A 13730-nucleotide genomic window follows, 5' to 3' on the forward strand; every position below is an offset into this window, starting at 1 on the left:
AATTATTTAAATATTTAAATAATTTAAAACATTAAGGATATAATGTTTTAAGCATTTCTGTTTTGTAACTATTTATACATATGGTTGGTAAAGAGTGACCTTGAAATTGTCTTTGAATCTTGGCTAGCTCTATGAATGAAAGATTATTTTCAGGTGAGGATAATTCATTAAAAAAGTACTACATGAAAATAATAGAAGCTTCTTAAATTTAGGTAAATGTTTTCTTAGTTACTTATAACATTTTATAAAGGGAAGCAAAAAGGTTTTCAGATGCTCTTCAATTCCAGGACACAGCTGCAAGTGTGACAGTGTGGAGAGGACACTGGCCTCTAGGCATGTGTTCACCAGAGAATAACATGTTCTTGAGCAAATCACTTCTTGGGACTGTTGTTTTCTCATGTATAATGTTGAAATGCTGGTCAATATGATCTCTGAAGTTCTCTGCAAGTTAGAATTCTGGGATTTTGTGGTTCTGGAGTGAGTTGGAAAGGAGGAGAGAAAGAACTGGATAAAAGGAGGAAGGCAGAATAGAAGAGAGAGGTAGACACAAACCATGGGGAGAGAGAGATATGCAACATGCCTAGATCAAAAGTTGAAGAAATAGGCTTTGTGACTTAGTGGAGATAAACAATTCAATATTAACTCATGAGTCAGTAAAAACTAGCCTGGGTCCTCAGGATATACGACCCTAGACCAGGAGTTCCCCTGCATACCTGATGTCACGCCTACTGTTGGACCGAGAAACAAATTCTGGTATCAGCTGTACTCCTGACCTTAAGTAAATAAGATAACCATTTTAATTTGTATTTATTCAATGCAATTCAAATGATAATACATTTTACTTAACTCTTAGGGATCCAATGTAAAAAAAAATACCAAGGAAAAAGTAGTACAATTATTATCTTAATTATCTTTTGTGTTTATATCTAAATCAGTTGTTAACTTCTTGATGTTTCATGTTTCAGAGATTTGTTGTACTGAAATGACAAACTTATTGTCATGAAGACTGTGGGCTCTGGGTTCAGACTGCCTGAGTTCGAATCCAAGCTCTATCATTTTACTTTCTGTGTAAATGAACAAGTTATTTGCAGTTGAGTCTCCTCATCTGGAAGTGAATAATAATGGTAGTTAACTCATAGGCATTTTGTGAACATGAAATAAAGTACTCCAGATAAGGTTCTTAGTTCTTCATTAAGTTGTTCTTGTTGTTATTCCTAAAGAGCTATGACACACAGTAGACATGAGAAATCATTTTTTCCCCTAATTTTTAGATAGACTTTCTCCCATCTACCTTTGATGGAGTGATTAATTCATTCCCCAAGTAGAGTTAAGGGAGGGAGTGAGCATCTCCCTTCTAAGTGACTGTCCCACGTGGCCTGGTCTGACAGTTAACCACCTGAAGAAGCTGGTGTTTGCTACAAGTAATAAAGACATCTGTGGCGTAGAAAAAACGTTCATGTTTTTGGTAATGTGAACATGTCAGTTTGCATAGATTTCACATTTGAGTTCGAACTTTATGCTGCTTGAGGCCATATTGGTCAGAGAGTGAGCCATTTCCTTAGGCCTCTGTACGAGAACTGCTCCGAGGTATTCTTGCAGTTTTCTCAAAAAATGGAATTATTACCAACTTCTGCTCTGGAAACTTCTTGGGGAAAAATTCTTGAGAATTAAAATTATGAAAAACCATAAATCTATCTGTGAACTTTTTTCTGAAACAGAGGGTTTTTTGGAACTTCTATGTGTGCCTGTTATTCCAGGTGCTCCCATACATCTAAATGCATGTTGAAATGACTGACTTTGTGGGTGATTACTGCTACCAGGAGTGGTTTTACTTTTCTTCAACTAAATATTCAATAGCTGTGGGTGAGAAAGGCAGTGAGAAACTCTGAGAGAGTGAAAAGAAGGAGAAAAAAATGTCCTATTTTCCTTTCCATCCCCCACATGCGACCTGGCTCTTTTCCTAGGATGAACACAGACTCCCAGTTTCCAGGAATATGAATGAGAATAGCCATAGTTGCGATTTTTCTTCCACTTTTCCCCTGTGCTGCAATCCAAGTGAATGTGCATGAACGGCCAAGATACTCATGACAGCCTTTGGCGATACTGAGAATTATGTAGATATTTTTCTGTTTATGGTGACAATTTATTTGTGCTTAAATATTATGGTTTATTGATCCAGACTCCTGGCAAATGGATTTGGGGGTATAAAATTTAATAGAATCTGGCTTTATTGTAGGGAGAATAGTGGCAGTGTCACAGATAATCTCATAACTATCACCCCTCCTAACTCTTCAGTTTTCTTCATTAAGAGAAGAAACAAAACTATATGATGCTATGAAAATTTTCATACAAGTATGATATTGTTGACCCAATAGTACCTGGGTATAAACTTTATGTTGGTAGTGGGGATGGTTTGGGGTGATTCATTTACTCTTTTTTGGTAGGGCCCTTGGGGTTCACCATAATATTTGGTCAGATGACCAACTGAAATTAGCCATAAAAGCAGAGACCAGAGCATTGGGTAATGAGTGAGAAACAAAAATACTTGGCCAGGTATTAACTATATGGGAATAAATTGCTCCCTTTAAAGTAAACTGTTCTTCAAGGCTGGTAGAGAGTTATGGAATTTACAGCCAAAACTATTTATCAGGCATGTGTTATGTGTATCATGCTAGATTCTGCAGATAAGTGATGAACAAGATAAGTATAATCTCTGCCTCCATGGAGCTGACTGTCTTGGAGGGAAGCAAAACATCAAACAAAATATAAATAAATAATCACATTTGTGGTAAACAGCTCAAAGAAGAGTATAGGGTATAATAAATAAAAATATAGCCATGATATATAGATTATATGAGAGTAAATAGCATGATCCAACCAGGTCTTGGGCAAGGATCAGAGAAGGCTATCCTGATGAAGCACCTACTGGGGAGCATTACATAGACTTTGCCAGTGAACTGTTATCATGGTGCTTTGATGCACTCAGAAATCACCTTCAGTGAAGCCTATTGATCTTAAGGAGGTTTTCTATTTATTTGGATATTGCCTTTTTGAGTTGGTTGATAGGATACTTCTCCTGCTCGCCTAGAGGGAGCTTAAAGAGTTAGGAGAGGAGAGGAGAAACAAGAGATGATGTTGCTATTCTGTGGCTAATGTGTAGTGTCTGCAGGAACAGAGTGCTCTGAGCAGCTCCTTGTAGCCTTTTTGCCATGTGTCTTTTTATACATATGTCCTTTTGAATGTTATGCCTACATTTTAGGGGCATAGAATAATTCTAGGTTCTGTGTTAAACTGGCAAAGAGTACATGCCTATAAACTATAATGCTGTTGTCTTCAAGTGTGACTCAGATGTTTCACATAGAGTTTTTGTTTTTGAATTTAGAGTAAAAATTATGAGAGTGTAATGAAAAAAATTAATGCCACTTTTCATTCTAACCAAAACATCCTTTTAAAATTGAATAAAGATAATTTGTAGACAATTACTGAATTTAGTGTTTGAGAATATTTAAGATGGGTTTTTACTAAAGTGATTTTCTTTGACTTATAGGTGCTGCTGTTGATCGACATCCAAGTCTCCTACATCAACACCAACCATGAAGATTTCATTGGCTTTGCAAAGTACGTGAAAATCCTTGATTGTCATGTACGTTTCTCCTGCTGGTTTGTCTCAAATATACATTATGAATTTCTCCTACAACCTTATCATCTTTCAAGAGTACATTCTGTGTCAGGATTAACTCTGAGTCAACCTACTGAGGAGGTCCGAGCCTCATGGCCTTGGGGTCTTGTTCTCTGGCTAACGGAGCTGACTTCTTTATTGCGCAGCATGTGAAATCATATGTAGCTCCGATACTCCTTGTTTTTGGATGATGATCTGCAGTTTGTACTTGAGCCCCCATAGATAAGCAGTAACAGATGCACATTTAAAATCAGTTTGGGAATAATTTCTCACATAAATTTGAAATATCAAGCATGGTTCACAATATACATGCTATTTGGACATCTGCAAAGAGTTGGACACGACTGAGCCACTGAACTGAACTGAACTGAAGTCAGAATATGGGACTTGCAAGGTAGCTCAGTGGTAAAAAATCTGTCTGCCATTGCAGGAGACTCAGGAGATGCAGGTTTGATTCCTGGGTTGGGAAGATCCCCTGGAGGAGGAAATGGCAATCTACTCCAGTATTCTTGCCAGGAAAATCCTGTGGACAGAGGAGCCTGGCAGGCTACAGTCCATGGGGTCGCAAAGAGTTGGACATGACTGAGCAACATAGCATACACACACACACACACACACACACACACACACACACACACACAAATCAGAATATAGAGGCTTATTTTTTAAAACTGCCTTTTGTGAACTTGCTGTTGCTGCTGCTGCTGCTAAGTCACTTCAGTCGTGTCCGACTCTGTTTTTTGGATGAATGTTCTCTTGTCTGTATACTTTATATAAGCTTGTCTATTTATTGCCATTCTATTATACATGTACTGCATTATATGCCAATATTCTATTGCTGTATTCACAGATATTGTCAGGTAAACATTTTTCTTAATTATTCAAGGTTGGCTGGTTATTGTGTGACATTTTCAAGACCCTAAATTTACCATTTTTTTCTGCACTTCAGTGGAATCAGTTTTCTAATTGCTTTCAAAGAATTTTGATTCCAACTCTAAAATATGCTAATGGCATGTGAGTGATTCCAACTTTATATAAAATATAATTTATATAAAAAACAAAGAGACCTATGTACTGTTACTTGTACTGTGTATTCAAGAACAGGGACAAATGAAAAAATAAAACGCAAGAAAATGTAAAGCTAGACTGACCTAGTTTTACATTTGACTTTGAGGAAACAGATATTTAGGTCATGTGATCTAAACTAAACTATGGCCTAAGGAATTTATAGACATGTTTTAGAAAGGAAGGGCACAATTATTCAACAGAAAATTGTCTCATTGTAGACTTGGCCTAACCAGTAGTGTAGTTATTACTAGTGTCTGGTACACTAATTTTTGTTTTTGGTACATTCAATTCAATTCATTTCAGTTCAATCACTCAGTCGTGTCTGACTCTTTGCAACCCCATGAATCGCAGTACTCCAGGCCTCCCTGTCCATCACCAACTCCCAGAGTTTACTCAAACTCATGTCCATCAAGCAAGTTTTTTAAAACTGTTTTCTGTCTGTGACTTAGTGTAAAGTTGTTAGAACACAGTGATTAATGTGTTCCTTTGGACAACTGTCCACTCCAGCTTCTAAATAGGTATTTATTCTACAGACATATCACACAGACCTGCTCCCTTGTCTTCTAGCCCTTCTAGCTCTCACCGTCTGAATTGCTCATTTCCTTCTGCAAAATGACCAGTGGGAAGAAACCTAGACTCTGATGTGCCTTCTTGTCCCTAGGCCCGGAATGGGGACCCAAGACTTTCTACGTGATTTTCTGCATAGTCAGTGAACTCCTTGTGGCCTATGCCCAGGCTCTACTCTAATTGCTTCAGTGGTGGTGGGGAATAAGAGCAAAAGAAAAAAAATTGTCTTTTAGAGGTTGCTTAATAATTGAAAAATACAGAGAAATGCATGTAAAAATTTAAACTGACACATTCTCACTTGCTTCTTTGAGGAATTTCAAAGAAAAAGAAATCCTTGAGTCATTCGAAATAACAGGAATGCTGCCTTTCATGTTGATTTTTTATTGGTTACAAATGCCAGTTGGCTTCTTATAAAAATGTAGCAGATGTAGATATAAACTCGACACCATAACTTAAAAGTGAAAAGGATATCGCAGTGCTGTTCTGTGGTGGTTATCGCAACTTAAGGACAAGAGATAGAAAAAAATCATAACCAGTTTGGAAAGATTCAAATTTTGAACACATTTTTGTAACCAGCACAATTTAAATTTCACCCCTATGTTCCCCTTGAAGTGTTTTCCCCTCTAGTACTTATTTTTAAAGATAAATGTTCAGAGTTTATATTCTCCAGTAAATTTTAATATTTTCTACCTCAGAAGCTGTTGAACTAAATTATTATATTAGGTTTTCAAAGGTATGTAATTTTGCAAATGAAAATACTTCAAGCACAGACTTTTGATGCAGTCTCTCTCTAATCCAGTTAACAGCCCCATTTTTCCAGCAATGAGATAGATTATGAACTTTTATGATATTGGGGGACTAAAACGAAGCATTGTTCAAACTGCTTTAGAAACCCAACAATGCACATTTCTCATCTACTTTAAACTGAACACCTAAACTTCTGTTTGAAGGGCTAGTCTGGGAGTCAGTGGTCTGAATTCTTTTTCCAGGATTTGCTGCTGATAAGGTTTGGGTTTTGGCAAGTCACTTAGCCTCTCTGTATCTCAGTTTATTGCTCTATCAAATGGAATAATAAAAAAAAAAAAATCCCTGTGTTATATACCTTTCAGGATTGTCAGAAATTATGTGAAAGTACTTTTGAAAACTGTGGTGTAGTCTGTAAAATTGGGAAAGTGCCATACATACACATTTATACACATATATATGCACATGGAGGGATTTTGTTCTACAAGATGCACAATTTTACTTCATCATGACATTTTAATGACTGGATTATGATTGCCACTAAAAGATTTTTTAGTTGCTGATGTTATCTCCAAATGTAATATTTTGCACTGGGACTCAGAGGTAAATGTTCTTTCCTTTTGAATGCCAAGTTGGAGTACATTTCAGTGTGACATGGGATAATTATGACGATGAAGAAATGTTCATTTCAAAATCACTTTGAGGGATTATGGTATTTTTGTGTGTGTGTGCTTTTAAAAATTAAAAAAATATGGTTGTAGCTATAAATTTTAAAGTTGGCAGGAATGCTGTTTCCATGAAGGAAGAAAAGTCAAGCCATATTTGAAGACAATAATGTAAGTATTTTTAAGTTCTGAAGATAGAAAATTAACGTCTGGAGTTGAGGAAAACAAACATTAATTTCATGAGATTTTTAGAGATTTGCCAAAAGAGGAGGACCACCCCTCAAGATTTATAGGATGGTGATGTCCAGAGTATTTTACACATGCAGTTTTTTTTTCCAACTGGGATGACTTTTTGTTCTAAAAATTAACAAAAAAAAAATAAAAAGGAAAACAAATTGCTAAAACTGGATTAACGGACAATTAAGTCTCAGAGTCGTGTTCAGGACATTTCAATTCTTCTTTCTGCTATAGAATTTATTCTGCCATGTTGAATATATGGAACTTTTTTTTTCATCTCCCAGCTATTTGTTAAACATGGACCGTAAAATATGTACCATGTGTAACACGTCCAAGTAAGCACTGCTGTAGACATACTTTGGAATTTCCTGATTTCTGAAGGCTTGATTTTTCAGTCGTAATGTAGTTTCTGAACCTACAAGTTTAGTATTCCAGAAGGAAACATTAATTTTCCTCATGACTTAAGGATTTTAATCTGTCATTCTTCCCGGTTGGGAAAAAAAAACAAAAAACAAAAAACCCTACATTCTATTTTTCTTAATACAACATAATTAGTTTTTGTTATTTAAGAGAATGAGCTATTCTAATTTTTCCTTTATTCACTTCCTCTCTTTCTCAGTAATCCTGTTGTCTGAATAGAAAGCAAAGTTGTTAGCTGAATGCCTTGGGGAGTGAACTTTCAAATTCTTCTGCTCTTCTCCTTTTTCATGGGCACAGTTTGCCTTCTGAGTTACTAAGATTTATGCAGTCCAGTGGTTTAAGAAAAACGGGCTCCAGATACAGACCGTTAGAATAATATCTCTATGCCACAAGCAGCAGACTGAGGTCTGTTTTTCAATCTGCTGAGTAGGTCTCTCCACCTGTTTTCTCACAGTTGAAATGATAGTGTGCAAATTTCAGTTCTTGTTATGTGAGCACCATGAAAATTCTATGGGTGGTAACATTCATTATATCTCTTTCCTGACCCCATGGAATGCCTCTGTTACCATTTTACAAAAGGAAGTATATGTGAACCTTGGCACCAAATTCCAGAACCATTGTGATCTTTCCCTTTATATTTTTTTCTGTGTCCCTAATAGATAATCTTACTCCATTATTATGATGTCTCTAGTTCCTATTCTTATATGAGAGTGTTCTTTCTCTTATAGAATTAAAACTTAGGTATTAGATTATAGCAAGATCCTTCTTTTGATTCCTTTGCCAATTTAGGAATTTAATGCTTGGTCGCTCACTAGGACTGTTATCAGGTAGAAACATATGACTGAGCAACTTCAAGAATGTTATTAATGTCATTATCTATTTAAAGAAGATACAAATTCCAGTGTTTCAAGCACTATTTAAAAATAAGTGGACTTGCACTTTTCTCTTTCATTTTCAAATCTGTTATTTTAAACTTTTTCATCTTTAAAATGAGTCTTAGGAGGTAAGTTTTCTTTCTTTTATAGGCCCCCAATTTCTGTAGGGTTTTCTTGCATAATAGCCTGAGACTTCACTAAAGATCCCTCAAGGACAGTAAATATCATGTAGTTTTCTTCTTCCTTTGGCTTCTGATTGGATGGCGCCAAGCCTACTTACGATAGGTTGCATTCCTGGGACTCTCAGCAACTGTTTAAAATCTTCTTGCTTCAATAGCCCTCCATTGTCCCCTGACTTTCCTTTTTATGCTCTAGCCATTCCTTCTCATTTTTGTTTTGGAACTCTTTATACTCTGATCAAGGCTTAAAAACTGCTTTTATCAGTATTCTCCTGTAGACCCCTTTCTCACTCATTGCCCTGTCCCTGTCTATGTTACCCACTGCAGTGGTTTCAGTTACCAGCTTTATCTGATTCTTCTAAATCTAGATCTCCATTCCAGAACTTTTCTTGGACTGTTACCATATTTCACTACATCCTGGGCATTTCTACCTGTATATCCTATGGAAGCCTCAACTCAGTATTCCCCCAAAAAACTCATCATTTTATATAATTCACTTTTCCTCCATTGTTCCGGTAACTCCCAGTTGCTCAATCAGAAACCTGAGTGTCTTTCTTTACTCTTTGTTTCCCTCATCCTTATTTCCTTCTGTGTTAACCAAGTCCATATGATTCTACCCTATAGCATTTTTTAAATTGGTCTATTTCTTCCCATAACTATTGCAATGACTAAAGTTAGTCTTCTTTTGATTGGGTTATTACAACAGTCTTTTTGCCCGTTGTCATGTTCTTTCTTATTCCTTCTGGGATTCATGTTACTTTCAGAATAAAGTCTAAACTTGTTAGTGTGGTTTCCAAGGCCCTATAGAAAATGTCTTTTTTTTTTTTTTTTTTGCTTGTCTCTTCAGTCTATTCTATTGTTACTATTCCTCTCTAGCCCATCCCCTAACTCTGTGTTCTAGCCAGACTGGCTGCCTTTGGATTCCTAAATGTACCATACTCTTGCTGCAGCACATGCCTATGGCACACATCTTCAAATTGTTTAAATTTCCTATTGCAGAGGAACATTAAGAATCTGGTTGTAAATAACTCTGGTTGTTGTTCAGTCACTCAGTCATGTCCAACTCTGCAACTCTGTGGACTGCAGCATGCCAAGCTTCCCTGTCCTTCACAATCTCCTGGAGTTCGCTCAAACTCATTGAGTCCATTGAGTTGGTGATGCCATCCAACCATCTCATCCTCTGCCATCTCCTTCTCCTCCTGCCTTCAATCTTCACAGCATCAGGGTCTTTTCCAATGAGTTGGTGCTTTGCATCAGGTGGCCAAAGTATTGGAATTTCAGCTTCAACATCAGTCCTTCCAATGAATATTTAGGGTTGATTTCCTTTAGGATTTGCTGCTTTGATCTCCTTGCTGTCCAATAACCTTGGTATCAAAATATTTTCCACAAAATTTCTTAAGAAATTACTGTAAACCATGCAAGTGGTGAGAGAGGTGAGATACTAATTAATGCAACACACCATTGGCCATCAGGGAGCAGACCTTGTTGGAGGGGAATTAGAGACCTGCCTATAACATAGTCCTGTTTATAGAATACAGGCACAGACCCAGAGCTTGTGGAGTTCGTGGGAAGGAGAGATAACTGGAGGTTCTGAGAACGCATAATCCAGAAATGGTTCTGGCTTTGATTTTGAAGGCTGGGCAGGATTCCAACAGTCATAGGGAGGAGTTAAGGCTGGCTGCTTCCTGTCTTCCCTGGTTCAGAGTCGATACTGCCTATTTCAGGGAAGTATTATTTAATAAAACACTTCTTTGATCATGCTACTTTCTGGCTCAGAAATTTTAAATACTTTCTGCTGCCTTCAGTGTAATGACCAAATTCTCCATAATTGGCCCTAACATAGAGTTATTGTACTAGGTGGCTTTTAAGGTCATTTACAAACCCAAGTCTATGGTCCTATAATTTTTGCCATAATAATTTTTTTTTGTACAGCTTCCCTACATGCCCCATCTTTCTACCTACTAGCTTTGCATATGCTACTGCATTCTCTTAGAATGCAGTTGATTTTCTTCCTCTATTAAAACTTTACTTCAAGTGTTCTATGAAAATCTCAAATCAGATCAGACCAAAAATGATCTTTTTTGTCTCTGAGCATTCAGAGAAATTACCGTACGCAATTTATTTGATAAATGGTCACACCTACCCCTTGGCACATTCTTATATTATTACAGTCTTTTATTGCATATGCACATGGACATGGATAGAAACAAATAATGCAAAAACATCTTTTTGAGCTGAGGTAAAAGTGGATTACTTTTCTTTGCATGTCTTTCAGTGTGCTCTTATTTTTATACAGTTTAAACATCTTGTTGTATACTTTCAAAATCATTATGTCTCAACATTAAACTAATTAACCTAATTTGCTCTCATGTGTTTTAATGTTCTGGTGAAAGCTTCCACAGTGACTTGTGTGTAGTAGGAATTTATATGATTAATAACAAATATATACACAGATAATAAGATATGGTGGTAATTATATCCCCTGTTTGAAACAGAGGCACTTTTATTGGCTTTCTATTGCAGCTTCACAAATTTATTCTTTCAGAGCTTATCCCTTTGTTATTTATGTTTTGTGTATGTATATCACTACCCACACTAGATAAATTGTAGGCTCTCATTACAAGGACCATACCTTATTTATGTTTATATGTTCCACAGAGTGCCTTTCAGATAATTGATACCTTAAAATTTTTTACTTATGTCAAATTAAAGCATTATATGTAGGTGTGTTGTACAATATTGCAGAGATAACCAGTTAAAGACCTATCACCAAGGATATATCCAAAGACTTAAATGAACTTCCAAGTCCTTACATGGTTTTCTGTGAACACATTTTTTAAATAAGTATTTTAAGATACTTTCAGTTCAGTTATCATTGCATTCCTAAGGATTATGATAAAGGATATTTTCTAACTAGGCAGCTTATTTTTTATTATAATGTTACTTAACGGAGTAACCTTAAGTACCTAAATACATCATTAACGACAGTATCTTTGGATTCATGGGACCAGTTGTTGCAAAAAGATTATTTTTTTTAGGTGAAAAGTAAGGTAATTTAGTATTTGTTCTAACCCTAATATCTGAGAGTATCTTATAAAATAAATGTCTTTTCCCCCTGAATATTGTTACAAGTGATAGATCCTATACATGCATTATTTAGTAGCTGAATGTTCTTTGTCAGTGGAACATCTCTCCTGGTAGATTTCATAAGCATCTGAGAGTGACTTTGCATCTCAAGGAATCTTGGATCTAAAAGGCACTTAAGAAGTGCCTAGTACAATCCCTCAATCCTTGTCTCTGTCTCTCTGTCTCTTAACACACACATACACACACTTTATAGCCAAGAAAGCCAAGAAACTAAGGTCCATTTAGGTCATACTGTTTGCCTAAGTTAGCACAAGGAGTCATCCACAATCTATTTTTTTTACTTTACATTCAGCTTCTTTTATACGATTTTAAGGAGACCCATAGATAATTCAAGGGTCCCCACTAGTTCACCTACTCCAAAGTAAACACCTATAAGTCTGCCATAGTTTGAAGTTACCACTACCAGTCAGTAATTTATTTTAAAATAGTTCCCCTTTAAAGAACTCCAAAACACAAGTAGATGCTTGGGAGAGATGGCCATATCCATGAAGAAGGCATGGTCACGTTGTAGTAGTAGTTTTCCCATTTCTTCCCAGAAGAGAGAAGAAAGCTTGGAGGATCCTGGAGAAAGAAAGCATAGGGTCTGAAGCCCCAGGAAGAGTAGTAGACACTCCGTGCCTCAGGGTACGGTGGACAGTCAGAAATCAGTGTGGGCCACAGACCCAACATTCACCTCGTTCACAACCTCACCACAAATACCTGAGTAATATAGATGTGGATTATGAAGAGAAGCTTAGAGAGAGGTGAATCTCATAGTGATTAAGGAAATTACACATTTAACTAAAAACTAGAAAAATAAGAACTGAAAGAGAAAAGCTAAATTCTGAAATTAGCAAAGTGAAAAAGAAAGATGCACACAAAATATCTTTAGTAATCAAATACAGTGTGGCCTTTCAGCACCTACCTCTTCCCCTCCCTCAGGTATATGTAGTATATAGTTTTTTTATGCGTATAAAGGGAAACAGCTTAAATACATCATGGGAGATTATAAAAGATTGCCATTTTGAGCAACTCTTCTAAGTGTGGTGTTGATTTCTGATGTGTTACTGAACTATAATATCCCACTACTTTAAACAGTTGACTGATGACCTAAACCTACCTTTCCTCTGTTTTAGACTATTTCATTGACCTCTGAAACAGCTTTTATAAACAGCTAAACAACTAGTCAGAGGGCTCAGTATTGCTAGTCTTCTCAAAATAACCAAAATGAGTTGTATTGTCTTACATTGATATGTGTTTACTCATGGACTCATTGAAAGAAAGCCTTTGTTCTTTTGAGAGAGAGAGTAACATAGTGCCTAATCATGAGAAGTCCGGAGTTAAATGTTGGGGTCGTATCTGGAATGTCATCTCCTCTGTGCTTATGTCGTAATACCAGCCTCACTGGATTTCTCATTCAACAGATATTTGTTGAATCCAGCTATGCACCAGGTAGTTTCTAGCCACTGGGGTTATAGCAGTGAATGAAACAGGCAAAACCGCCTGCTCGCAAGGAGCTTTCATTCTAATGGAGGGAGGCAGCTAATAAACACACACACACAAATGAGTAGAAACTCTATAGTGTGTTTTAAGGTGAAAAATGCCATAGAGAAAAATAAAATAGCATAATGAGAATGAGACTCCATCATGATAGGTCTCACAGAAAAGATAAATTTGAATGAAAACTTGAAGGAGATGGTGTTGGGAGCCGTGCAGGTATATGGTGGGAGTGTATTTTTGAGGCTGGTGGAGGAGCTAGTGTAAAGTCTTTGAGGTGGGAGTGTGCCTGGTGGGGTTAAAAAAAAAAAGAGAGATCAGTATGGCTGGACCTCTTTAATGCAAAAAGTGGGAAACAGGAGGATATGAGTCAAAGAGGTTAGAGTAGGGTTCAGGGACTTTGCAGACCATTGTAAGAGTTTTGACTTTTACCCTGAGTGTAATTGTGTTGCATAGCAGTAGAGGGTTTTGAGGAAAAGAATGACATGAACCCCCTTTTAAAAGTATCACTCTGGCTTCTGTGTTGAGACTAGACATTATGGGGACACATGTATAAGCAGAGACCAAACAGTAAGTGATTGTAATGGTGCAAGTGAGAGATAATAGTGGCTTAGGCCAAGGTGGTAGCAATGGAAGTGGTAAAAAGATGTTGAGTTTTAAATACATTTTGAGA

At 36.7% G+C, this 13730-nt stretch overlaps 1 protein-coding gene across 9 annotated transcripts in view; it reads left to right on the plus strand.

Annotated features, from left to right (window-relative positions):
• The window catches only part of DNM3 (dynamin 3), a 651174-nt gene that overhangs the window by 283853 nt on the left and 353591 nt on the right, over window positions 1-13730 (plus strand). For 8 of the 9 annotated variants that reach the window (XM_059875294.1, XM_059875295.1, XM_005216884.5 and 5 more), the window contains exon 12: window positions 3548-3618. In XM_059875294.1, the coding sequence (XP_059731277.1) occupies window positions 3548-3618 (71 nt within the window). Of the gene's footprint in view, window positions 1-3547; window positions 3644-13730 lie in introns of all 9 variants that reach the window. The other variant, XM_059875296.1, reaches the window with a different exon arrangement.

The sequence above is a fragment of the Bos taurus genome, chromosome 16 (genome assembly GCF_002263795.3).
Source record: "Bos taurus isolate L1 Dominette 01449 registration number 42190680 breed Hereford chromosome 16, ARS-UCD2.0, whole genome shotgun sequence".
Classification (NCBI taxonomy): Eukaryota; Metazoa; Chordata; class Mammalia; order Artiodactyla; family Bovidae; genus Bos; species Bos taurus.